Below are 24,785 nucleotides of genomic sequence, written 5' to 3' on the forward strand. Positions count from 1 at the left end.
ATTCCCCCTTTGCACACTCTCTTGGCAACCCCTGGCAATTGCTAAGCTGTCTCTGCCACTGTAGCTCTGTCTTCTGTAAAATCTCACCAGCATGGAATCAGGCAGCATGTAACGCTTTGAGACTGGTTTCTTGCACTCATAGCACCAATCATCTAAGTTGTCACCTGTCCCGATACCCAATTTCCTTGTCACGTGGGTGGGGGTAACCCTTCTCTCATTCCTGATGTTGACAACTTTCTTTCCTTTGCTGTCAGTCTTAGGATAGCTTTATCAATTTTACTGACCATTGCAAAGAACCAGCTTTTAGTCTCATTGATTTTCTCTAATATCTTTTTGTTTTCAATTTCACTGATTTTGCCTCCTATCGTTACTATTCTTTTCTTTGCTTACTTTGGATTTACTTTGCTGCCCCTTTTCTGTTTTCTTGAAGCAGCTTAGATCATTTTTTTAAAGATTTACTTATATTTTAAAGTTATTGGAACAGAGAGAGGGAGACACAGAGAGAGAGAGAGAGAGAGAGAGAGAGAGAGAGGAAGAGAGATTTTCCATCTGCCAGTTCACTCCTCAAATGGCCACAGCAAATGTGACTGGTCCAGGCTGAAACTAGGAGCCACAAACTCCATTCAGGTCTCCCACATGAGTGGCAGGGGCTCAAGTACCTCCCAGGCACACCAGTGGGAACCTGGATCAGAAGCAGAGCAGGGGTAGGTGTTGTGGTGCAGTCGGGTTAAGCCACTGCCTGCGATGCTGGCATCTTACATGAGCACAGATTGAAGTCCTAGCTGTTCCACTTCTGGTGCAGCTCCCTGATAATGTACCTGGGAAAGCAGCATAAGTTGGCCCAAGCGCTTGGTCCTAGATACCTAGGAGACCTGACAGAATTCCTGGCATTTGGCTTCTGGCTTGCCCAGCCCCAGCCAATGTGGCCATTTGGAGAGCGAAACAGTGGATGAAAATTCTCCCTCTCTGTCTCTTCCTCCCTCTAACGTGCTTTTCAAATAAATAATCTTTAAAAAAAGAAAAGATAAAATGCATTTGTTTTTTTAATTTTTTAAAAAATTTATTTATTTATTTATTTATTTTGACAGGCAGAGTGGACAGTAAGAGAGAGAGACAGAGAGAAAGGTCTTCCTTTTTTGCCGTTGGTTCACCCTCCAATGGCCACCGTGGCTGGCGCGCTGCGGCCGGTGCACCGCGCTGATCCGATGGCAGGAGCCAGGTGCTTCTCCTGGTCTCCCATGGGGTGCAGGGCCCAAGCACTTGGGCCATCCTCCACTGCACTCCCTGGCCACAGCAGAGAGCTGGCCTGGAAGAGGGGCAACCGGGACAGAATCCGGTGCCCTGACCGGGACTAGAACCCGGTGTGCCGGTGCCGCAAGGTGGAGGATTAGCCTAGTGAGCCGCGGCGCCGGCCAAAATGCATTTTCTATTAAAAGAAAAAAAGTAAAATTTTTTGCTTTGAAATGTATTTTGTCTAAAATTAATACAACCCAATCAGCTTATTTTGATTTGTGCTTCCATTTTTTTGCCCTTTTACTTTTGACTTAGGTATATCATTATACTGGAAGTGCACTGCTTGTTGGTGACATAGAGCCAGCCCTCATCTCCACACACAGTCCGGCAATCTTAGTCTTTTTAGAGTTTACTCATTTATTTTTATTTATTTGAAAGGCAGAGAGAAAGCAAGGTGGGGGGTAGCTTCCATTTGCTGGTTCATTTTGCACAAGCTCACACAGCTGAGGCTGAGCATGCTAAAGCCAGGAGCCTGGAACTCCATCCAGCGCCCCAGGTGAACGGCAGGGACTCAGCCTCTGAGCCATCACCTGCTGGCTCCCGGCTGTGCATCTGCAGGTATCTGGATCAGAAGCAGAGGTGGGACTCCATCCCAGGCCCTCTCTGCTGGAATGCAGGCGCCCCAAGTGCTGGCTTAACCCGCTGTGCTATAGCACCTGCCCAAGTCGTTTAAAGGCGGTGTTCAGAGCTGAGTTGGATAAACTTTTCCTATGTCATACGCCCATTTTATGTTTCTGAAGCTGAACACCACAGACTCGGTCACATATGAAGACAGAGGTTGCTCTTGTGGCACTGGCATCTGCTGGCACGTGCTGAGGACCTTCCTGCTGTTATATTCTGGTGGGGCAGAGCAGGCGGGCCAGCCTGGGTCTCTTCTTATAAATCCAGGAATGCCACTGGGGTGGGGGAGGGCTCACACTCCTGACTTCATGTAACCCCATTATTTCCCAGGGGTCCCACCTCCAAATACCACTAACATATGAAGATTAAGTTTCCAATCCATGGACTTTGGGGAGACACATTTGAACCACAGCTTCCTGCAAAGGCCCACACAATGCTGGGCTCTGCGGCCTGCAGTCTCTTGCACTATTCACCTCTGCAGTTGTAGGGAGGAAGCAGCTACAGACAGGCGGCAAAGGAATGAGGGTGACTGTGTGCTAATAAAACTTTACTTCCAAAAGCAGACTTGGCCCAGCCATCATTTGCTGTGGCTGAAGTAATTGCATTGCATTGTTTGCCTGGTTGAAATAATTGCATTGCGTTTAATGCAATTACTGAGGTTTGAATTGAAATCTGCCATTTTATTGTTTGTTCTGTTTCTTTTCCCTGTTCCTCCCTTCCTGTGCTTGTTTGGGTTATTTGGACACTTTCTAGGCTGTCATTTTGATTTACTGAGAGTCACAATGCGCAGCTGTCACTTTTCACAGCGTGGTCCCAGCAAGTCCCTGACCAACCTCCCATCCCGTGGTGTGTGGACACCCACCTGCCACATGGATCCCTGGTCACCCCCTCCCGGGGGTGAGGGGCGTCACGCATCTCATGAGTCACATCTAAGGCGCACTACAAACTCCATCTGACAGCGGGATACTCTGGCTTTCAACTTTCAGATAGATTTGAAAGAACTTAGTAGAAGAAATAAGAGTGTCTTGGGTTTACCTAGATGTTTACGATTCCTCTCCATACCCACTGTTCTTGGGTGTTATTTACCTTCTGTGGGACAAGTCCTTGGTCCTCTCAGACAAGGAATGCACACAACGAATTCTTTCAGTTTTTCTTCCTCTGAGAATGCCTGCACGTCACCTTCATTTCTAAAGGATTTTTTCACTGCATACAGAATTCCAGGTTGACCGTTTTGTCTCACAAATGAAAATATTCCATTGCCTTCTGGCCTCCATGGTGTCTGATGAGAACTCTGCAAGGGGCTGGCACTGTGGCGTAGTGGGTTAAGCTGCTGCCTGCAGTGCTGGCATCTCAGATGAGCGCCGGTTTGAGTCCCGGCTGCTCCACTACCAATCCAGCTCTCTGCTATGGCCTGGGAAAGCAGTAGAAGATGGCCCAAATCCTTGGCCCCTGGACCCCCAGGGGAGACCTGGAAGAAGCTGCTGGCTTTGGATCAGCACAGCTCTGGCCATTGTGGCCATTCAGGGAGTGAACCAGCAGATGGAAGACCTCTCATTCTCTCCTTGCCTCTGCCTCTCTGTAAATCTGCCTTTCAAATAAATAAATAAATAAGTCTTGAAAAAAAAAAAAAAGGAATCAGAAGCAGATCTGGGACTCAAACCCGGGCACTCTGATATGGGATATGGGTGACTTGAGCAGCAGCCTAATTGTAGCACTAAGCAAGTGCCCCCATTCTCTTCTGATTAGTGCTAGCTAATTAGTCCTACTCTGTCCTTCACAGTAGTATCCCATTTCCTGTTTTTATTTTTCATTGGCTTCAGTCACCTGCAGTCCACTGGGGTCTGAATATTAAATGGAACATTCCAGAAATAAACAATTTACAAGTTTATTTTCCTTTTTAATCTCAGAAATTCTTTATATAACTTTGATATGAAATTCAATAGATACATGCTTTTGATTATCTTCTCCCACTCTATAACTTGCAGTTCTGCTTTTTCAATTTTTTAATTTATATAAGGTGAGCAGATTCCATGCATTTTACATATACAGATCTAGGAGCACAGTGATACTTCCCCCCACCCTCCCTCCTGCCCAAACTCTCACCCTCCCGCCTCCTTCATTCTTTCTTTTGGACAACTGGTAAGATTTAAAAGGAGTGGTGTGGTTTACCGTGAAAACAAGTTCCCTGTCCCACTCTTTGTCTTATCATCAGCAAGCCAGGTAGGATAAAGGATTGTAAATCAGGTCCTTTGGGTTTTGTCCCCACCTGGCAACTGAATGCCAATCTGATTGTCAAGTTTTTTTTCCTTTGAAATTGTGCTTAAAAATACCAGTGCTAGAAGGTCCTTTTTGGGGATTTTTCCTCTTTTGGAAGCCCACTCCATGCCATTCTCAAAAACAAACAAAAAACAAAAAAGGAGCGATGTGACGAAATCTTGCGCTGTCCTGCTCTATCCTGCCTGGGATCCTTTGTCCAGCGTTTTCACGCTGTGTTTGCTACCCACCCAATAGTCACTAAGTAGCTGCTTCAGTTATCAGGTCAACTGTGCAATACCTCAGTGCCCGACGGGTTCAAGTGACTCTTACCCTTACCCAACAGCCTGATGCTACGTCACAATGCCTCTGCCATTCACCACACTTTACCTCACCAGGCAGGCACTGTATTATCTCGCCTTGCCACAGGAGAAAGGGCAGGTACAGCATAGTAAGACATGTGAGGGAGAGGCCACATTCATCACTCATACAGCTTTGACTACCAAATGGTTCTGGTTGTTCTACTTCATCATTAGTTACTGTTGTCAATCTCTTTGTATGCCTCACTTTTAAATTAAACTTCATCACAGGTATGTAAGTACACGTAAGGTTCCATGCAGTTTCAGTCACTCACGTGGGTTCTTGAAACACATCCTCCATGGATCAGGTGCAATCAAGTAGGATCACCATACTTTCAACAGGAGTCATGGTGTTTATAGTTTTGCTTCTGATTAGCTCTTATTTTTTTTTTGACAGGCAGAGTGGACAGTGAGAGAGAGACAGAGAGAAAGGTCTTCCTTTTCCATTGGTTCACCCCCAAAATGGCCGCTGCGGCCAGAGCACTGCGCTGATCCAAAGCCAGGAGCCAGGTGCTTCTTCCTGGTCTCCCAAGCGGGTGCAGGGGCCCAAGGACCTGAGCCATCCTCCACTACCTTCCCGGGCTACAGCAGAAAGTTGGACTGGAAGAGGAGCAACCGGGACAAAATCCGGCGCCTCACCTGGGACTAGAACCCGAGGTGCCAGCGCCGCAGGTGGAGGATTAGCCTAGTGAGCCGCGGCGCCTGCCTGATTAGCTCTATTTTTAACATGTATTTTGTAGCGCCTTTGTACTGTTTTCTACTCCTTGCATTTATTCTTGGTTTCCTTCTCCATTCCTCTTTTATTTTCTCTGTCTTGCTCTTCAAATAAATATAGAGGAGTGAGTGTTGTGACTCAGTGGGTTAAGCTGCCCGAATCCTGTATCAGAGTGCCTGGGATCAAGTCCCACTTCTGCTTCTGACACAGCTTCCTCCTAGTGTGCACCCTGGAAAGCAGCAGGAAACGGTTCAACGTTTGGGTCCCTGCCATCCACGTGAGAAACCTGAATGGAGTTCCTGGCTCCTGGCTTCAGCCTGGCTCTTGCAGGCATTTGGGGAGTGAACTACTAAATGAAAGATCTCACTTTAGTGTGTGCTCTCTCTCTCTCTGCCACTCTGCCAAATAAAAATAAATTCAAAAAATAATTCTGGCTCCTGTTTTCTTTCAGTCGGAAACACAATTTAGGGTAATAGTATTGAAGAAGAATTTTTAAAAATTATTTTAATGTTCATATTTACGGGGTACAGTGTAGTAATTTGATGCATGTATTAAACGTGGGATGTTAGCAGCATGTCCATCTCCCCAAAGTAAAACATTTAAAATTAACACTTAGTAATTGCACACAGGTGTAAGGTAGTGTGTGATATTTCAGTGAGTGTATCCCATTGTCTTGATTGAGCATAATCAACACCTCCCTCTCCTCATCAATACTCTATGTTTGGAGTCACTGAGCTCCTCTTGGAGAAGCATTTGAGGAGCTGTATCAACTCACACCCATGCCCATGTCGTCAGAGCATACCTTAGGATCAGTCTGTTCCAAGAGAAAACTGTCATGTAATGGAATTTAAAAAAGATTTTATTTATTTGTTTGAAGGGCAGAGCTAGAGAAAGAGAGAGAGAGAGAGAGAGAGGTCCTCCATCTGCTGGCTCACTCCCCAAATGGCCTCAAGGGCCAGAGCTACAACAATCCGAAGCCAGGAGCCTGGGACTTCTTCCGGGTCTCCCATGCAGGTGCAGGGGCCCAAGGACTTGGTGCAGGGGCCCAAGGACTTGGGCCACCTTCTAGCACCTTCACAGACCACAGCGGAGAGCTGGATCAGAAGTGGAGCAGCCAGGTCTTGAACTGGCGCTCATATAGGATGCCGGCACTGCAGGCGGTGGCTTTACCCACTACACCACAGCGCCATTCCTGATACTGTGCGATTTTAAATGCTTCTCCTTCTGTATCTGGGTGGACAGAAGCTGCCACTCTCCCGGGACTGAATTAAAGGTATAGATACTTTTCACTGTTCGGCCTGTGCAGCCTATAACTGCCTTGATGAATTGTCTGCTAGGCAAACCGCTGACCCTGTACCCCATAAATCTTACTCTTGCTGTCGTGGTAATTTGATTGTCAGGAATGAAATGAAAAAGTGGATGTGGCTGTGTGTTTCAGTTCCAGCTGAGTGTGTGGAGAAAGCGGGTCTGCGGCACACACTACTGGGAACACCTGTCCTGAAACACTCCTGGAATTTGGGCGGCCCTGAGCTTCTCCGCACGGATTTTTCATTTCCACACAACGCCCTGTAGATGGCGCCATTGCCACTTCTCATGGGGCGAAGCGCTCTCTTCACCGGCCGAAGGGCCCCCAGTCCGCTAAGCCGTGAGGTCTCAGAGGAACACGGAAAACTTTCTTATCCTCCGCATGCATAACTCGGGTTCTCCCTCAGGCTGCCTCCCCCAACCCAGCATGTCCATCAGTCTCACCTTGAAGAAACCCCTGCCCCACCTGACCTCTCCAAATTTCCTCACCTTCTGTGTCACACCTGCAGGGCCCTGCTCCCACCCTGGCTCCTCCCCCAGGGCTGGGGGGAAGCACAGACTGTTTCCCCAGATGCTGTCCTGTGGCTCCTCTGTGCGCACACTCCTGCTAATGGCATCTACGCAGGACCCTAAACTGACTTCTCTTAGTGCACCCCTGACCCCCAGCACCTTGAGTCCCTTATGGAGACACTGGACGCCTGCAGGAGCTGGTACACGCAGGACAGTACACGTTCCTGTAGGAGAAATACCCAGAGCCCCACTGAACACCTGGAAGGGGTGGGGGACACGCAGGACACCCCTAAAGGTGGGGGTGGGAGCTCCAGGTTTTACCTCCTGAAGATTTATTTATTTGAAAGGCAGATTAACAGGGAGAGAGGGAGAGACAGAGAAAGAGACAGGCAGCCCTTGTAGCTTCTGGCTCACTCCCCAATCCCCAAGAGCCAAGGCTGGCCCAGGCCAAAGCCAGGAGCCAGGAACTCCACCAGGACTCTGATGTGGGTGGCAGGGGCCCAAGTCCTTGAGCCATCACCTGCTGCCTCCCAGGCACATCAGCAGGAAGCTGGATTGGAAGCGGAATACCTTGAACCAGGCACTCTGATATGGCAGGTGGGTGTCCCAAGCTGGGGTTTAACACCTTGTGCCACAATGCCCTGAGTTTTAAAGGAACAGGTGACATCTGAGCCGGAAGTGTGTTTTGAAGGAACCACACCCATCCCTCTGGGTTTCTTGGTGTTGCTTTATCTCCCCCGGGACCTTGAGGGTTCATGGATGCTCCAGAGATGTCCTAACGGGGACCCAGGCCCAGGTCCCCTTTAACACTTCCAGCTCCTCCTGCACACAGATCCCGTGTTCTCAGCACAGCTTTCCACAGTCCCATGACATCCTCATGGCTGCTGTCAGGGCTGGGCTAGGGCGGGTCCAACCTACGTCCCTCGCCCAGGGCACGTTGGATCTCCCCTCGGATTGTCAGGCTCACAACTGGGTCTCCAGGCCCTGTCTCTGCCCTCTGCTTTCCATCGACCCCCAAGCCCACTCACCTTCTCCCAGAGCCCCCTCTTTGTTCCACTGGCCTGGAGTTTCCTCCTGTCACCCACCTCTCAGCCAGGAAAACACTCCTGTTTTGCACCCAAAACTGCCCTCTCGTTTATTGTATTCAAGGCCCGGATCTCCACAGTCTCATGCCCAGGGATTCTCAGTCTCACGCTCCGCGCTTTAGGCAAATGAAGGCCTTCACCCTCTGCCCACGGTCCAGCCCTTTCCCAGCTAGCCACTCTCTTGCCTAAGCCTCCCCCCCGCCCCCGCCTTCTGAGATGCAAGCCCCCTTTGAGCTCACAAGCATCCTCCTCTGGGAGGGCCCCGGGTGCCCCAGCTGGAGGCACCTCTCCTCCTCCATCCCCTGGAGCTCTCAGCTGCACGGACATCAGCACGCTCCACTCTGTGCTCTGGGGATCGGAGTGCCTCTCCTCTCCTCTTCTCTGGAGTGGGAAGTCAGGATCTGAGACTCAGCACTCACCTCTCCCATGGATCTAGGGGGTGTGGCATGAAACAGAATGCCCAGGGTGGAAGCTGCCTGTCTTGGGAACCATGGAGAATGTACTCTGTGTGTTTGTGTGTGTGTATGAGAGAGAGGTGGGAGAGAGAGGGAATGAGAGCAGGAGGGATGGGTTACATGGAGGACAGCTTCTACCCAGACTCCTTACAGGCAACGAGATGCCAGTTCTAGTCCCACATGGGAAACCACAGCAAAAGCCGCCATGTCAGTTATACCGTCTAGGAACCAGGCACCAAGGGGAGATGGGAGAGGGCTCAGGCTGCCTGGGCAACTACTCCCCAGCAATCTACTCGCCTCTCTAGGTGCTGCTCCTGAAGAAGCTGTAAGAAATAACAAGGGCCGGCGCTGTGGCATAGCAGGTAAAGCCACCACCTGCGGTGCTGGCATCTCATGTGGCACTAGTTCAAGTCCCAGCTGCTCCACTTCCGATCCAGCTCTCTCCTATGGCCTGGGAAAGCAGTAAAAGATGGCCCAAGTACTTGGGCCCCTGCACCCACATGGGAGACCCGGAAGAAGCTCCTGGCTCCTGGATTCAGATTGGCACAGCTCTGGCCCTTGCAGCTTTTTGGGGAGTGAGCCATCGGATAGAAGACCTCTCTCTAATCTCTGTCTCCACCTCTGTCTATAATTCTGCCTTTCCAATAAATAAATATATTAAAAAAATTCACAACATCCATAGAAAAGGATACAAGTTTTAGATACTCTATGGGAGTTTGTTATTTAAATGATTTTTCCCCAAAGAATAACCTACCTCATATTTTCATGATGGCCACACAGCAGGGAGCTTCCCCAGGAATAGGCTTTCCCCAGCACCTGAGGGGAGCTGCACAGCCCTGGTGTTTAAATGACTCCAGGATGAGGGAACAGGAGAGGGGAGCAGGGAGGGAGGGAGGGCAAGGCGGGAACTAAATCTGTATATATGAAATACATGAAATCTGTTTACCTTAAAATTTTTAAAATTAAAATTAAATTTAAAAAAGATTCTGCTTTGAGGCTCCCGCATGTCACATCAGAGTGCTGGGTTCGAGTCCTGGCTACTGTGTCTCTGATCCTGCTTCCTGTTAATGTGCACCATGAAAAGCAGCAGGTGATGGCTCAAGGACTCTGCGTCAGGCAGACCCTTAGACACGGGTGACTGGGGAAGAGCCACAGGGCCCTCCCGCTGCCAGGGGTGAAACCAAGGACCCTGCTCTCACCCGGGATTCTCCCAAGGCCACCCTCTTTTGCAGTGGGACTTGTTACAGTATCCTGATACAATGGGGGCTCAGCCAACCTAGAAAAGTCTAGTTTGTAGCCACATGCACACAGGGCCTAAGGGTATGCAACTCCCAGATGTCAATCACAAATGCCAATCATGACATCTTGGCCATGTGACTGAGGCAATGGTGATTCAGGGGTGAAAGCCCCAAACCAGGAAGAAAGGGGGCCACGTGCTGTTTCTATGGGTCCACTCCTCTCTCAGAACTTACTTTAGTAAACTTTTATTTATTTATTTGAGAGGGAGAGAGTGCGAATTCCCATCTTCTGGTTCATTTCCCTACACCTACAGTGGCCAGGTGGAGGCCAGACCGAAGTGGGAGCTGGGAAATCAATCCAGGTCTTTTATGCAGGTGGCAGGAAGTCAGCTACTTGAGCCATCATTGTTGCCTCCCAGGGTCTGACGAACAGGAAGCTGGGATTGGGAGCAGGACTGGGAATTATTCCAGTTATTCCAGTGTGGGACCCAGGGGTCTTAACTACGAGGCTAAACACCTGCCCCAGTAAACTTTTTGTTTTAACAGCTCTACTTTGGTCTCCCTGAACTACAACTCATTACTCTGCTGGCGAAAAGGAATTGAGGGAAGCTGGCCGCTGCTGGTGACACAGGGACCCTGGCACCTGGGTAGGAGACCCAGACTGAGTTCCAGGTTCCTGGTTTCTGCCTGGCCCCGGCCAGCTCTGGCTGCTGCAGGCACTTGGAAAGTAAGCCAGGGATGAAAGGTCTCTGTCCTCTCTGTGTCTCTCTGCCTTTCAAAATAACATGACAATCAATCAATCAATATATTTTTTCAGTAATGAAAAGATTAAAATGAGTTTCCGCCTTCAAAAAAGTGTCATTTAATTTTTTAAAAGTAGACCCTTTAGGACAAAGAGTATGAGACAGGAACTGAATGGGCCCATCAGTCTTTTTTTTTCAAAAAAAGGATTTATTTATTTATTTGAAAGTCAGAGTTACACAGAGAGAGGAGAGGCAGAGAGAGAGAGAGAGACAGAGAGGTCTTCCATCTGCTGTTCACTCCCCAACTGGACGCAATGGCTGGAGCTGCGCCGATCTGAAGCCAGGAGCCAGCAGCTTCATCCAGGTCTCTCACATGGGTGCAGGGGCCCAAAACTTGGGCCATCTTCTACTGCTTTCCCAGGCCATAGCAGAGAGCTGGATGGGAAGCAGAGCAGCTGGGACTCCAATCGGTGTCCATATGGGATACTGGCACTGCAGGCAGCAGCTTTACCCACTACAGCATAGCGCTGGCCCTGGGGATCTTTCATAAACAAGGAGAAGATGCTGACCTGAGCTTTATTTTCCACCTCCCATGATGTTTTCCATGGCCTGCACTCCAGGCCTGGGGTTCTTAGCACTTCAAAGAGCTGCCTGGGCATGGCTGGGGATCCCATCCCTGGAGACTGGGAATATTTTGGTCTTGAGCGGTTGGCTCTGAAATTCCTTCCCCTAGAGACTTAAGAGCAGAAGCAGGCACAGTACTTGGAGCAGGCTCTGTGGGGCACTGCTTTTGGGACACACACATCATTTCAGCACAACGATCAGGGGGCGCCCTATGCAGATGCAGGCTCCGGGGCTTCCCTTCCCACACAATGCTCTTGCTTCCTCTCTATTCACCCCAAGTCCTGCCTCTCTCTCCATTCTGGCTCCTCCAAGTCTCTGTCCCATTTGCAACAAATCAGGCTTCCCCCTGACCACAAAGCATTGTGGCAACAGGTTAGACATCCCCTGGACTATCTCTTGTCCTTATGCTCTGTTAAACTTTTGGATGATTGTTTCTCTTGCTTTGCAAATACGTCCCTTCCCCACACCGCTACCTTACCTACATCAAAAACACCTGGAGAGTTGAAGGGAGAGGAGGAGTTGGAAAAATGCGGGGGTTGGGTGTGGGCAGACATGCACTGGTGTCTTGACACCAGCACTTTTTAATGAGATTGTCTTCAAAAGCCTGCCTGATCTCCCGAGGCTCAGTTTCCTCAATTGTCATATGAGAATATTCTCTGCACCTGTCAGGGTTGCTGTGAGGGTTTAAAAAATGCATGCAAAGTGGCAGGAGCTGTGGCATAGTGACTAAAGCTGTCACCTACAGTGCCAGCATCCCATATGGGCGCCGGTTCGAGTCCCGGCTGCTCCACTTCCAATCCAGCTCTCTGCTATGGCCTGGGAAAGCAGTAGAAGATGGCCCAAGTCTTTGGGCCCCTGCACCCACGTGGGAGACTCAGAAGTTCCTGGCTCGTGGCTTCAAATCGGTGTAGCTCCAGCCGTTGTGGCCATCTGGGGAGTGAACCAGCAGATGGAAGACATCTCTTTCTCTCTGCCTCTGCCTCTCTGCAAATCTGTCTTTTAAATAAATATTTTTAAAAAATGCATGCAAAGTGCCAAGGGCATGGTAGGTGGGCGATACACAGGAGCTCTGTTGTTATTTAAGAGCTCTGCTTTTTAGTGTCTTGGATCCTTTCAAATGGCACCATGAGGCTTCCTCAAGATAAAAGTGAACACGAGTTGAGATATATAAAATATACTAAAAATAAATACCCTGGCAACAATTACAACACAGAGATAAGGCAAATATAGCAGGACATGCACATCTGTGAAAACCAGATGATGGGTATTTGGGTGCTAATCTTTCCATTTTTCTGTATTTAAAACTTTTTTGTAATAAAAAGTTAAATAGTAAAAGCATTAAATATGTATTCTTTGGCAAGAAAGAGGTTCAGGATTTGTTAATTTTGTGATTAAACAGCTCAAAAAGTTTTAAATACTTGACCTATTAGTTCTCATGTCTTTCATATCACACCAATAAATGAAAAACCATTTAAGACCATCATCTGCCCTCACATTTATAGAGTTAATGACAGAATGACAAAACCAATATGAAAAATATTGGGTAAGCATGAATCTTTTGAAAAGTAAAATGAATGCAGATACGCCCTCAAAAGGAAGACCATGTAGATTGTTCCACGGATCGGCCACCAGGGGCTGCTAAAGAGCAGCGTTCCCAGGAACTTGACAGCAAGAACAAGACTTAAAACATTCAACTTGACCCTGAGAAGTCAGAGTTCCTGAGCACCACCCTCATTGCCACAGCACCCCAAGGTCTGGGGCAGCAGATTTCAGCAGAGCTGGCCGGCCTTTGAGGGGCATCCTGGCTGCAGGGACAGATCTTCCTGGAATGAGCACCAGTGAGAGGCTGCTGTCGGCACAACAAATCCCCAGACGCTGCGCTGTGTCAGAGCCAACAACTGCCCAGCAGCTCTGCCCGAGCGGTCAGCGTGGACAGAAATGGACGATTCCTATCTGGGCTCCTCATTTTTTTTCTTTTAAAGATTTATTTTATTTGTTTGAAAGGCAGGGTGACGGGGTAGCGAGGGGGGAGAGAGAGAGAGAGAGAGAGAGAGAGGTGTCTTCCATCCACTGGTTCATCCCCCCAGATGCCCACAATAGCTGGGGCCAGGAGTCTGGAACTCCAACCGGGTCTCCCATATAGGTGGCAGGGGCCCACGCACTGGGGCCATCTTCAGCTGCTTTCCCTGGCGCATCAGCAGGCAGCTGGATCAGAAGTGGAACAGCCAGGACTTGAATGGGGAGCAAGGATATGGAATGCTGGTGTCGAAGCTGGTGATGAGAATGGCGATCATGGAGGCACCGGGACTTGCCGGGTGGAGCAGAGATGGGTCTGACTCCTGGCTGGCAGTGTGCCCTCACTCCGTTCTATCACAGTTTGCAAGGAACACGTCATAGGGTACAAAAGATACACATGTGTTCCTCACAGGGTGGAGGGTTGGCAGGGCTGTCTAAGCAGTGGGGCATAAATAGGCTGCATTTGCAGGCTGGTTAGACAGGCTGTACTGTTTCATAGCCGGCATGCTGTGACCATATCCCATGCACAGCGATAGTGCATGGGTTACCCATGGAGGGCGTTGGGTGCCTCAGGTACCCAGGCCCCATCACTGCAGGTGTCAAGGCTGCTCTGCCTCAACCCCTCCATGTCAGACCTCCACGTCTAATCCACAGGGAACACACGACCACCTGCCCCAAAGCCTCTGGCGAGGCTCCATGGGAGACTTAAATAAACAAACATACCCATGCCTTGCTTTCCTAGAGCTTATCTGGAGAGATTAGAAAGACAGAAAACACATTGTGTGGGAGGCAAAGTGTCCGATCCCTTCAGAGACCTGTCTGGAGCGATGGGTTGTGCTTCACTGGGAAGAAAATGGAATTCACGTCAGGGCACAATGCCACGTGCAGCCCAGCTGGCAGGGGGTCCCATGGAGGAGTCTAGAGATCACCTGCCAGCCCACTGGGGTCTCTGATTCAGAGTCCTGTGCAGGCTACAGAGAAACAGAATTCACACATGGTCCATGGGCCAACAAGGAATTTTCCTGGGGCACAGAAATGCTGAGCTGTGGGGAACTGACCCTCATCTTTACACAGTGACTTTCCCCCCTGCCAGGCTCCAGCTGGTGAAACAGGGTGCACACCATCCATACATTGTGCCAGTGGCTGCTGATCCCCAAGGAACCTTTCTCAAGGCTTTGGATGGCTCTGGTTGATGCAAAGAAGGAATCTCAGAGTGGGCAGAGAAACAATGTGAGCACTGACTTGAAGAAACCATGCTATTCTCTTCTCTTTATTAACAGCGTGATAGTGGAAAACATACATCCAGCTGAAGGAAAAAAAAAAAAACCACACTGCTTGAGGCCGGCACTGTGGTACAGCGGGTTAAAGCCCTTGTCTGAAGCTCCGGCATCACACGTAGGTGCCAGTTCTAGTCCCGGCTGCTTTTCTTGTGATCCAGCCTCTGCTATGGCCTGGGAAAGCAGTAGAAGATGGCCCAAGTCCTTGGGCCCCTGCACCTGCGTGGGAGACCCAGAAGAAGCTCCTGGCTCCTGTCTTTGGATAGGCACAGCTCCAGCCATTGAGGCCATCTGGGGGAGTGAACCAAGGGATGGAAGACCTCTCTCTCTGTCTCTACCTCTCTCTGCAACTCCGTCTTTCAAATAAATAAAATAAATCTTAAAGAAAACCCCACTCTGTGGCTTCTCTAATACAATGCTCAATAAGAGACCATTTCCAGAAGTTCATGGGCACCGCTTACTGTGATATGCGCAATATGTGTGGGGTGTTTTGCCCATCTGAGCCAGCAACAGGTGCTCACTGATCCTCAAGGGAGAGTGTTTCCTTTACATCAAGTGTGTGAGTCTTTCTATTTATGCATCCAAATAAACTTATCTTCTAATCTCCTTTTCCCAAACCATCTGAACTAACTGTATTTATCCTGGAGAGTCTCTGTGGCACCTCAGAAGTGTCTCTAATTTTAATTCGCACAGGGTTGGAGCTGCAGCCACCTCAGTGGCTCAAGGTTGACACCAACATTACTAGGCTAGAGAGAAAATGAGAGTATTCATGTGTGGCTAGAGCCACAATTTTGGTTGGGGAGAGGCTGAAATGATCGGTTGAACTGAATTTTTGGTGCTAGCCATTTATCTTGTCTTTCCTTACAACAGGAAGCAACTGATAAATGGCTCTTCTGCTAAAAGCTGTAAGTGGAAAAGAAAAGAAGAATAAAGAAAGAACAGCTCAGGGAGGCTCCGGGTCATCCTAAGGGCCAGGTGCTCCACCTTTTAAGGCTCAGAGGGTAAATGAAGCAGGTACCAGCACGCGTGACGCTACTTACACTGAAGTCTCCTGCGTTTCTTCTTTAACTTAGCCAGAACTTCAGTCCATCCACTTTCTTATGTGGAGAGCATTTCTATCTCCTCCCATTCAGAGACAGCAGGGGGGCATCTCTGAGACGCAGAAAGCCCATTCACAAGGTCCAGATCCCCGAGTCCATGCTCATTTCCTCCTGCAAGGAGGCTGGGTTGTGGCCACTTCAAGGTGGCACACAGCGGCAGCCAGACACCAGGCGGCCACCAGCCTCCCCCTTCGCTGTCCAGGAGCTGGGAAGCTGAACTGCCTTCCTGCTAATAAACACACAGAGGCTGGGTGGTCCCAGGAGCCCCCTGGACACTTGCTGAGAAGAAACCAGTGATCCCTGTGTTGTCATCACAACTGAGGGTGCAGGCAGGACCCCCACCTTGCCTCATGCTGTGACACCGTGATCAGGGACCTGATGAGACACCCTCCCTCCTACAACCACTCGGCCTGTGTATTGCATTCCCATCAACAGCCAAGGGGAACAGAACTGAGACGGAGCAGAAGCGAGCAGACACTTGAGGACCCACTCATCTCACCTGCTCCACTTCCTTCAGAAATGTTCACCTGTCTCTTTTTCTTTCTTCCTTCACACCTTTGCGTTTTTGCAATCAAGCTTATTCATCAGTCTTCCTGAACCAATTTATTTTTTGCCACCTAAGGATAAATCTGGCTCCCCAAACATGACTGGATGCTGCCATGACCTTCTGACAATCAAAACTCAAGTCTAACCCCCAAACCATGCGAAAACACCCGCAGCCTGCCACCATCACCTCCCTCCGCCTGCCCATCCCCTGAACGTGAGCCCTTCCACAGTCTTCCAATGGGGCCTCACCTTTCCAAAGAAATGCCGCGTGGACACGGCAAGGGCGTCGAAGCCGCAGACGGCCCTTCTCAGCTCCGCACGGGCGAGGCCGAGCAGCCGGGCCTGCCGCTCGCACCTGTCTTTCAGCCGCTGCACCAGCTGCCTCTCAGCCTCGCGCGCCTGCAGGTCAGGCTTGGGTGCAAATCCGTTCCGAGGAGCTGCTGCTCTCTGCTTTGGGTAGCCTATAAACAACAACAACAAAAAAAATCCAGTCACTTGTGAAAAAATGCTCAGCACACATAGCACAACAGGGAGCAGGCAGCTGGAAAGCCTGTGTCCCAGGAGGCGGCCCCTGGCTCCAGCCAGCTTTCTGGGAAGCAGTGCTGATGGTTCAAGTAGCTGGGTCTCTGCCACCCTTGTGCAAAACCTGGATTGAATTCCTGGCTCCTGACTTTGGCCTGGCCCAGTCCTAGCTGTTGCAGGCATTTGGGAAGCGAACCAGCAGATAGAAGATCTGTCTGTCTGTCTGTCTCTCTGTCTCCCAAATAAATTAAAAACAAAATCAAACCAAACCTGACAGCAGCTTCATCTAGAGAGGAGTACATCAAAAGTGAGCACAGAGATGGAATTGCTTGTGGTTTGCCATTTTAAGTATTAAAAGAAAAAACAGACATTTAAGTTATTTGCACTATTTATATGGTTCTCAGTGCAAAGTTTCATGCTTGGAAAAAGATTAATAGATGATACTGCCAAATTCTTTTCAGCTTCTAACATTTCTTCTATACCTGTTTAGAGAGTTGAGGCAGTTGCTTTTTATTTTTCTTAAAGGGGGTTACTCTTTGAAAATGTCTCATGGGAAATAAGCTAATCAATCCAGATGAAAGACAAACTTACAATAACCTGGTGACTCCTATATTTCTTTTAGAATGGCTTTACTTGAGGCCGGCGCCGCGGCTCACTAGGCTAATCCTCCGCCTTGCGGCGCCGGCACACCGGGTTCTAGTCCCAGTCGGGGCGCCGGATTCTGTCCCGGTTGCCCCTCTTCCAGGCCAGCTCTCTGCTGTGGCCCGGGAGTGCAGTGGAGGATGGCCCAAGTGCTTGGGCCCTGCACCCCATGGGAGACCAGGATGAGTACCTGGCTCCTGCCATCAGATATGCGCGGTGTGCCAGCTGCAGCAGCCATTGGAGGGTGAACCAATGGTAAAGGAAGACCTTTCTCTCTCTCTCTCTCTCACTGTCCACTCTGCCTGTCAAAAAAAAAAAAAAAAAAAAAAAAAAAAAAAAAAAAAAAAAGAATGGCTTTACCTGGAGGTTTTTTGCAAGTAATGATATTAGTATTGCGATTTTGGAAATGATTTTATATATTTAGTAAAGAGGTATGTTAATTTTATTAGGTTCCAAAATTTTCATTCAACACAAAAATGACATATATAGAACTAGATAGTTAAGAGAAGGCCTGCTGTATTAAATTTGAATTGCATACATCACTACGAATTCAGGATTACACAAGCAGAAAGCCGCTTTGCCATTCTTGTCTCTGGAAGGGTCTGGAAGCAATGATACCCCAGTGGCAATGAATACGCCAAACATCCAGTTCCTGTTTTCTTTTTTTTCTTTTTTTTTTTTTTTGACAGGCAGAGTGGACAGTGAGAGAGAGACAGAGAGAAAGGTCTTCCTTTGCCGTTGGTTCACCCTCCAATGGCCGCCGCTGCAGCCGGCGCACCGCGCTGATCCGATGGCAGGAGCCAGGAGCCAGGTGCTTTTCCTGGTCTCCCATGGGGTGCAGGGCCCAAGCACTTGGGCCATCCTCCACTGCACTCCCTGGCCATAGCAGAGAGCTGGCCTGGAAGAGGGGCAACCGGGACAGAATCCGGCGCCCCGACCGGGACTAGAACCCGGTGTGCCGGCGCCGCAAGGTGGAGGATTAGCCTATTGAGCCACGGCGCCGGCTTAAGTTCCTGTTTTCTTTATACCTTTTCTCACTAACAACAACGGAGACTCCTTGGATAAACAGCTCATTCCAGATGTGGTAAAAGGAAAGTGCAAGGCTGGTCTGAGGTACCTTGTGCTAGAAATTCCCTGAGGTTGATGGTGAGCAGGGCAGCAGAACATGCAGCCAGCTTGGAGGGGCTCCTCCTGACCAAAGTTCTGGGACAACTTGATTATCAAAAAGAAAAATAACTGTAATTGGCTACAAAGCAATAAATCAACGAATCTGCATGAGTCCATAGTGGTACCACCCCAAAAATACAGATTAAGAAATCTCTTTACCTAGCAACCTCTGAACTGCCCCAGTGTCCCTTCCCCTCTTTCAGGTGGTTGCTCTAGTGACCCTGTTCTTCAACATCAAGTTCAAGTCGAAACCCTGACTACCTCTCCTGCACCAGAACACTATCAGGTCCCCTCCAACATATTCCTCCAAAGTGAATTCACACCACCTCCATGGCTACAAGTCTAGCCCAAGCCACCATCACCCCTTATCTTCTCATGGGAAGTCTTGCTTCTTCTCATCCTTCCCCACACTGTGGCCAGAATGATCTTTGCAAATGTGAGCCAGCTCCTGACCTGCGCTGGCCCTCCTCCTCTCCTAACTGCTCTCCATCACAGTAAGAAGAAAGTCCTTACTCCTTACCCTGGCCCACAAAAGCCCTCTGAGGTCTGGCTGCCACCACACAAATATGAGGTGCTGTGGCACCAGGAGTTCTGCCCGGGGTTCCGGACAGGGATGGGGAGGGTCAAGAAGAGGCAACTTTAAGGCTGAAGCTGGAAGGCGGGAAGGCAAGAAAGACCCCTATCCACCCACCATCCATCCATCCTAGGAAAGCCATGCATCATAATCAAAGACTCATGGGGAGCAGGTGTCTTCCTGGGACCCCATTGCTGTGTGCAAGGCTGGGAGAGACCTGGAATCCACAGGCAGTCGGAGAACCTTGTGGTTGACCATGGACCCACACCCCAAGGGTGCATCCTTCCCTTCGCACAGGCAGGTCAGCCATGGACACCGGCCACAGTGATCATCAATCACCTTGAATATTTCAAGTGCTCTCTCTTCCCTATTTGTTGTTTTCTCCTCTAAAATATCAGAGTGCAACATACAAAACAAATCAGCGAACAGCAACCTCTTCAGAACCTGACACACTGCAACCTGGGAGGGTTATGGGCTTGTGAATACTCAAGAGCCTCATCTTTTAAGGAGAAAAGTGGTTAATTGATCTCAATGCTTCTGATTGCTAATGTAACAGGAACCACACTAATTTTAATTACAACTTCTTCCTTTTAACAAGTCATCAGAGATTGAGATGTGACTTCACACATGACACAAGTTAAATTATTGTGACTGAACGGGATGGCAGAACGTGAAATTATCCCATCTTTGAAACTGTTTCCATAGTCTTCTAGAAAAATCGCTAGCATATTGTAGGCAAGTCAATCTTAATATGTAGTACATCTCAACATTCTCAAATCTGCCAACAAAACAAACGTAAAAGCTGAGTGGTTTGTTGGTGATCTTAGGAAACAACCTAAGGTCTAAGGTGGATTTTTTTTCCCACCTCAATTTTTTTGCTTTTGTACTGTTGTGGCTGGTGAGTTTACAAAACACTCCAGTGCTTTCATTAAATGTGCTAAGGTATCAGGTGCTTGCTACTGGTAAAACAGAAGGCATTTCTTTCAGAAACCTAAAGAAAATAAGGAAACTTACTTCCAGCTCAGTGAATGAAAGCTCATTGCCATCTATGCTAAAGGAGGTCACCTCTGAGCTGGCAGGTGTCTTTAAGCACCAACAGAGTCACGTGTTTTTAGCTGTCAGGTTTATTCTTGGGTGGGATGGCTACTTGGACCTGCTACCTTTAAATATTATTATCACTGCCATTGTCATCACCATCATCATCACTATCATCATGAGGTCAGAAATTACTCTCAGTGGTAAATGGACAATACAGAAGGGATCAGTGACATCCTATTCTTGGCTCTGACTTTGATATAGGTATCATTATTATATTTTACTCAGTCCTCAAAATTCCAGAGTTCTATCCAACAATGGTGTACTCAATTCCCATTTCTATTCCTGGGGCTGCCATCCACCCAGGTTCTGAGCTAAGACAGAGGCTCTCCAGAGAGCATCACTTTTGGGGACCAACACAGCAGGCAGCAGCTTTGCTGTCTTGTGACACCAGCGCCCTTCGTTGGGACTCTGCTTGGTACCCGTTCAATGTCACAGAATAGACTAGGGTTCAGGCCTCACAGCTGAGACTGTAGGAAAGAAAAGTTGAGAAACAAGGGTGGTTGTGGGGTTCTCTACTACTTTTAGCTAAAAAGCATTTTGCCATTTTCTAAATATATCACATTTAATCTCTGCCTGAGACTAATAATCATTTTTCTGCCAGTGGTGTATTTTTAGTCTTCCCTGAAAACAGTAGTCTTTGATGTGCTGTCAGTTTTTAACTATGTTAATAGTTCACTTCCTTAAGTACTGGTTTGCTACCTACTTTCCTGTCCATCCATATGTCCAACCATCACCAGGGTGACCCACCAAGATGAATGTAGACTCTTGTGCCACACTGGGAGTGGAGAGCCTAAGCTGAAAGAAGATGAAAGACCCCTCCCCATCCCCGTCAGCTCCACCTGTGGCAGGACAGGTGTTTGCTTTCACTGTCTGCTCGCAGAAGCCAGCACATAAATGCAGAAAAAATGGTAATCTGCTTAGGGAGTAAGGGGCTAATGGGAGGGAAAGCTTCTGGAGGATGGGGGCTGCCTGGAGCTCACAGGGCACACGGTGGATGCCAGGATGAAAAATGGTGATGGGGCCGGCACTGTGATGTAGCAGGTAAAGCTGCCGCCTGCAGTGCCAGCATCCTACATGGGTGCCAGTTCAAGACCTGGCTGCTCTACTTCTGATCCAGCTCTCTGCTGTGGCCTGGGAAAGCAGTAGAGGATGGCTCAAGTCCTTGGACCCCTGCACCTGCTTGGGAGACAGGGAAGAAGCTCCTGGCTCCTGGCTTCTGATGGATGCAGCTATGGCTGTTGTGGCCAACTGGGGAGTGAACCAGAGGATGGAAGACCTCTCTCTCTCTCTCTCTTTCTCCCTCTGTGTGTGTGTGTGTGTGTGTGTGTGTGTGTGTAACTTTGACTTTCAAATAAATAAGTAAATCTTTAAAAAAAATGGTGATGGTGAATTCCTTCTGCCCTCCGACAGCCACACTCTCAGGAAGAACCGCCCTGCAGGTCATAAACGAGAGTCACACCACACCCCTGCCCCAGAGACACTTCCAGATGCTGGAATATCTGATCGTCTCCCTCCCTGCTCCTTGCAGCTTTCCTATTGCTTCTCTGGTGGTCTAAGGTTCAAAGCAGCAAAGCAGGCAGGCAGAACCTATTTATCTGTGTTGTTTTTTACCAAAGACACAAAGCTCTGGTCGCCTCCCTTGTCCTTCTGATTTCCACCCAGCTGAGAGAGGAAGCTGAGATTAATGGGGCTTATTAATCATTTTGGAGTCTTCAAGTGAAGTGACAAAAAAAAAAAAAAGCAGAAATACCAGTAGAAATACTCAATACTGAATGCTGTGGACCCTTCCCAACAGCTATTGACTTTTAGTTCCCATGCACCTCTTCTATATGATGTAGATGAGCAGAAAGATGTTAGGGCCAGCATCAGCCGTGACCTACAGATAGAGCTGATGTCAAACTTAGGTAGGAAGTTGGAAATTGAACCTCTCTGTGTGTGAGACAGGCCTGAAGACTGGCACCTACTGCAGAAACTCCAGAGGTCCAGCATCTTGCACTTCAGAGTCCTGCCCCAGACCCTGATAACCTCCCAGGTGCTCCCAGCCCTTCTCCCCAAGGGAAGCTCCCAGAAGCATTCTCTCTCCTCCAGACCAAATGAGTTACCTGACCTGATAATATGGGGCCATAAAACCTTCACAGACACCCTAAGGGAAGCCCCACTACTCTGCCCAGCAAGTCAGCAAATCTGGGGAGACATTTGCTAATTTTTTTACCCAACAAACCCTACCACTAGGACTCCCAGCCTTTTGTCCTGGAGAGAGGGAGGTGGGTAAACAGACTCCCTAAAAAACCTAGGGAGTCCAAACAGACTGCATGCTCAGCTCTCTGCCTCTGCTGAGCCGCCCGCCTGGCCTGTCCAGGAGTATTCTCTCCATTTAGCCGTGTAACCTCACTCTCCCCCAGTCCAAGCAACTGGGCCCTCTCTCTGTCCCTTCCGTCCTGACAGATGCCCTGTCCCCAGTAAAGCCTTATCACTCCGCTCTGTCTCACGCCTGAATTCTTTCTAGCATGAAGACAAGAACCCCACGGCTTCCACATCCACTGCCTCTTCTCCGGTGACAGAGCTTCATGTCCTGCAGTTCACAGGGGACAATTATAATTGAGCCCTTTGATCACTTTCTCTGTAGGGGAACAAGTTCCTGTTCTTGCCCTCAGGGCGTCCATTGTCTGGGACTCATTAATTCACTGCTGCCTCTTAGGGCTTTTCACCCCTACCAAGGGGTCTCAACACTCTGCCCAAGTTAGAGACACTAACTACCCCATCTGTACCATGTCCCACAGGAGCGAGGGGACAAACTCTACATCTAGAACACCCTCCTCTTGTCCAAATCTTGCCCAGTCTCTATTTTTAGCCCATTAGACTTAGCCTATCAGTTGAAACTACCCTCAGGAAAATGAATAAGTTACTCTGAATAGGGGCAGACAGAATTTTTGCTGATCCAGGTGACGGATGGCAACTCCGAGGTCCTCAGGACAAAGTCACTAACCTCACAAAGGTGAATGTAAACAGTGTGCGTGCCAAGGCTGAGTTATAAACAGTTTGCGTGCAAAGGTTGAGCTCTGGAGAGGACATGCCTGAGAAAATGGAACGAGAGTATTAAAAATTTATCCGCAGTCTTCTGGTCACTTACCAGAGGACTCGAAAGCATGGACAGTGTCAGTGTAATTTGAAAGCTGGGAAGCTTCACGGGCACAGCAACAAGCAACCAGCGTCACATTGGAACCTGCATGTTTTTACAACATCTGAGAAGGACCATGACCTTCATACTTGCAAACAAGAGAGAAAGTGATTATAGGACACAACTTTGATAGCTTCTCAGTTTAAGGAAAAATACTTCATGAGCTCAGTCAACATCTTAACAGACAGCAGGATCCCAGAGGGAGCACTTGTGCTGAGTGATTTTGGACTTGGATAGGCTTTATTTTGATCAAACCAATCTGAATGTATTTCAGAAAATTGTGCCCAGTGGTACACTGCAAGAGATCTTCAAAAAGATCATGGGAAATGCCCAGAATGAAAACAAAACAAAACAAAACAAAACAAAACTATGCTTGGATTTCCAAACACGAACAAAACAAAACAAAATTTGCACTAAAATAAACTTATCTTCTAATTCTATTTTTCCCATGAACTTTCTGAAATGTCCTCATGTTTTCCTACTTAGCATTGGCAGCTGCTTACCTGGGTTTTCTGAGTGGTGGAGAAACGCAAAGAGCAGGTGGTGCGCACGTGGGGCACCTCCTTCTAGCAGGAATCATGAGACTGGGCAGCAACCCAGTCATTAAACAAGTTACACCCTCACTGGGGAACAAAAGGTTGATATTTCCTAACCCCAGAAAGGAGCAGATTCTTTTCTAGTTTGATGTAGATAAATCATCAAACAACAAATGCTGGTGAGGATGTGGGGAAAAGGGTACCCTAATCCACTGTTTGAGGAATGTAAACTGGTAAAGCCACTATAGAAGACAGTATGGAGATACCTCAGAAATCTGAATGTAGACTTCCCATATGACTCAGCCATCCCATTCCTTGGAATTTACCCAAGGGAAATGAAATCAGCAAATAAAAGAGGTATCTGCACCCCCATGTTTATTGCACCTCAATTAACAATAGCTAAGACATGGAATCAATGTAAATGCCCATCAACTGAAGACTGGATAAAGAAATTATGGGATATGTACTCTATGGAATATGACACAGTGGTAAAAAAATGAAATCCGGTCATTTGCAACAAAATGGATGAACCTGAAAGACGACATTTTTAGTGAAATAAGCCAGTCCTAAAGGGACAAATACCATATATTCTCCCTGATCTGTGATAAGTAATAGGGTACCTGCACCTAAAAGGAATCCTGTAGAAGTGAAATTGACACTTTGAGAAGCAATGAATTGAACAGCCCATGTACTAACAGTCCAGGAACAGCTTTTTTTCTTCTTCTTAATATCATTGGTTGAACACTTACTTAACGTAGAATTAAACATATATATGTAAACTCAATTGAAAATAGATCCCAGTAAAAAATAAGAGTGGTAATAAGAGAGGGAGAAGCTCTATAGTTCCACATACATTTCCTACAGACTTACTTCTAAGGTGATCACTGACGTCATACAGAAGAGTGTTAATTGTTAAATCAACAATAGG

The 24,785-nt window shown here is 48.3% G+C and overlaps 1 protein-coding gene across 6 annotated transcripts in view; it reads right to left on the minus strand.

The window, feature by feature from the left end:
• Positions 1-24,785, minus strand: part of MTUS2 (microtubule associated scaffold protein 2) — a 663,674-nt gene that overhangs the window by 130,896 nt on the left and 507,993 nt on the right. For all 6 annotated transcript variants that reach the window (XM_051834132.2, XM_051834128.2, XM_051834131.2 and 3 more), the window contains one exon: positions 16,390-16,601. In XM_051834132.2, the coding sequence (XP_051690092.2) occupies positions 16,390-16,601 (212 nt within the window). The remainder of the gene's footprint in view (positions 1-16,389; positions 16,602-24,785) is intronic.

Source organism: Oryctolagus cuniculus, chromosome 9 (assembly GCF_964237555.1).
Source record: "Oryctolagus cuniculus chromosome 9, mOryCun1.1, whole genome shotgun sequence".
Lineage (NCBI taxonomy): Eukaryota > Metazoa > Chordata > Mammalia > Lagomorpha > Leporidae > Oryctolagus > Oryctolagus cuniculus.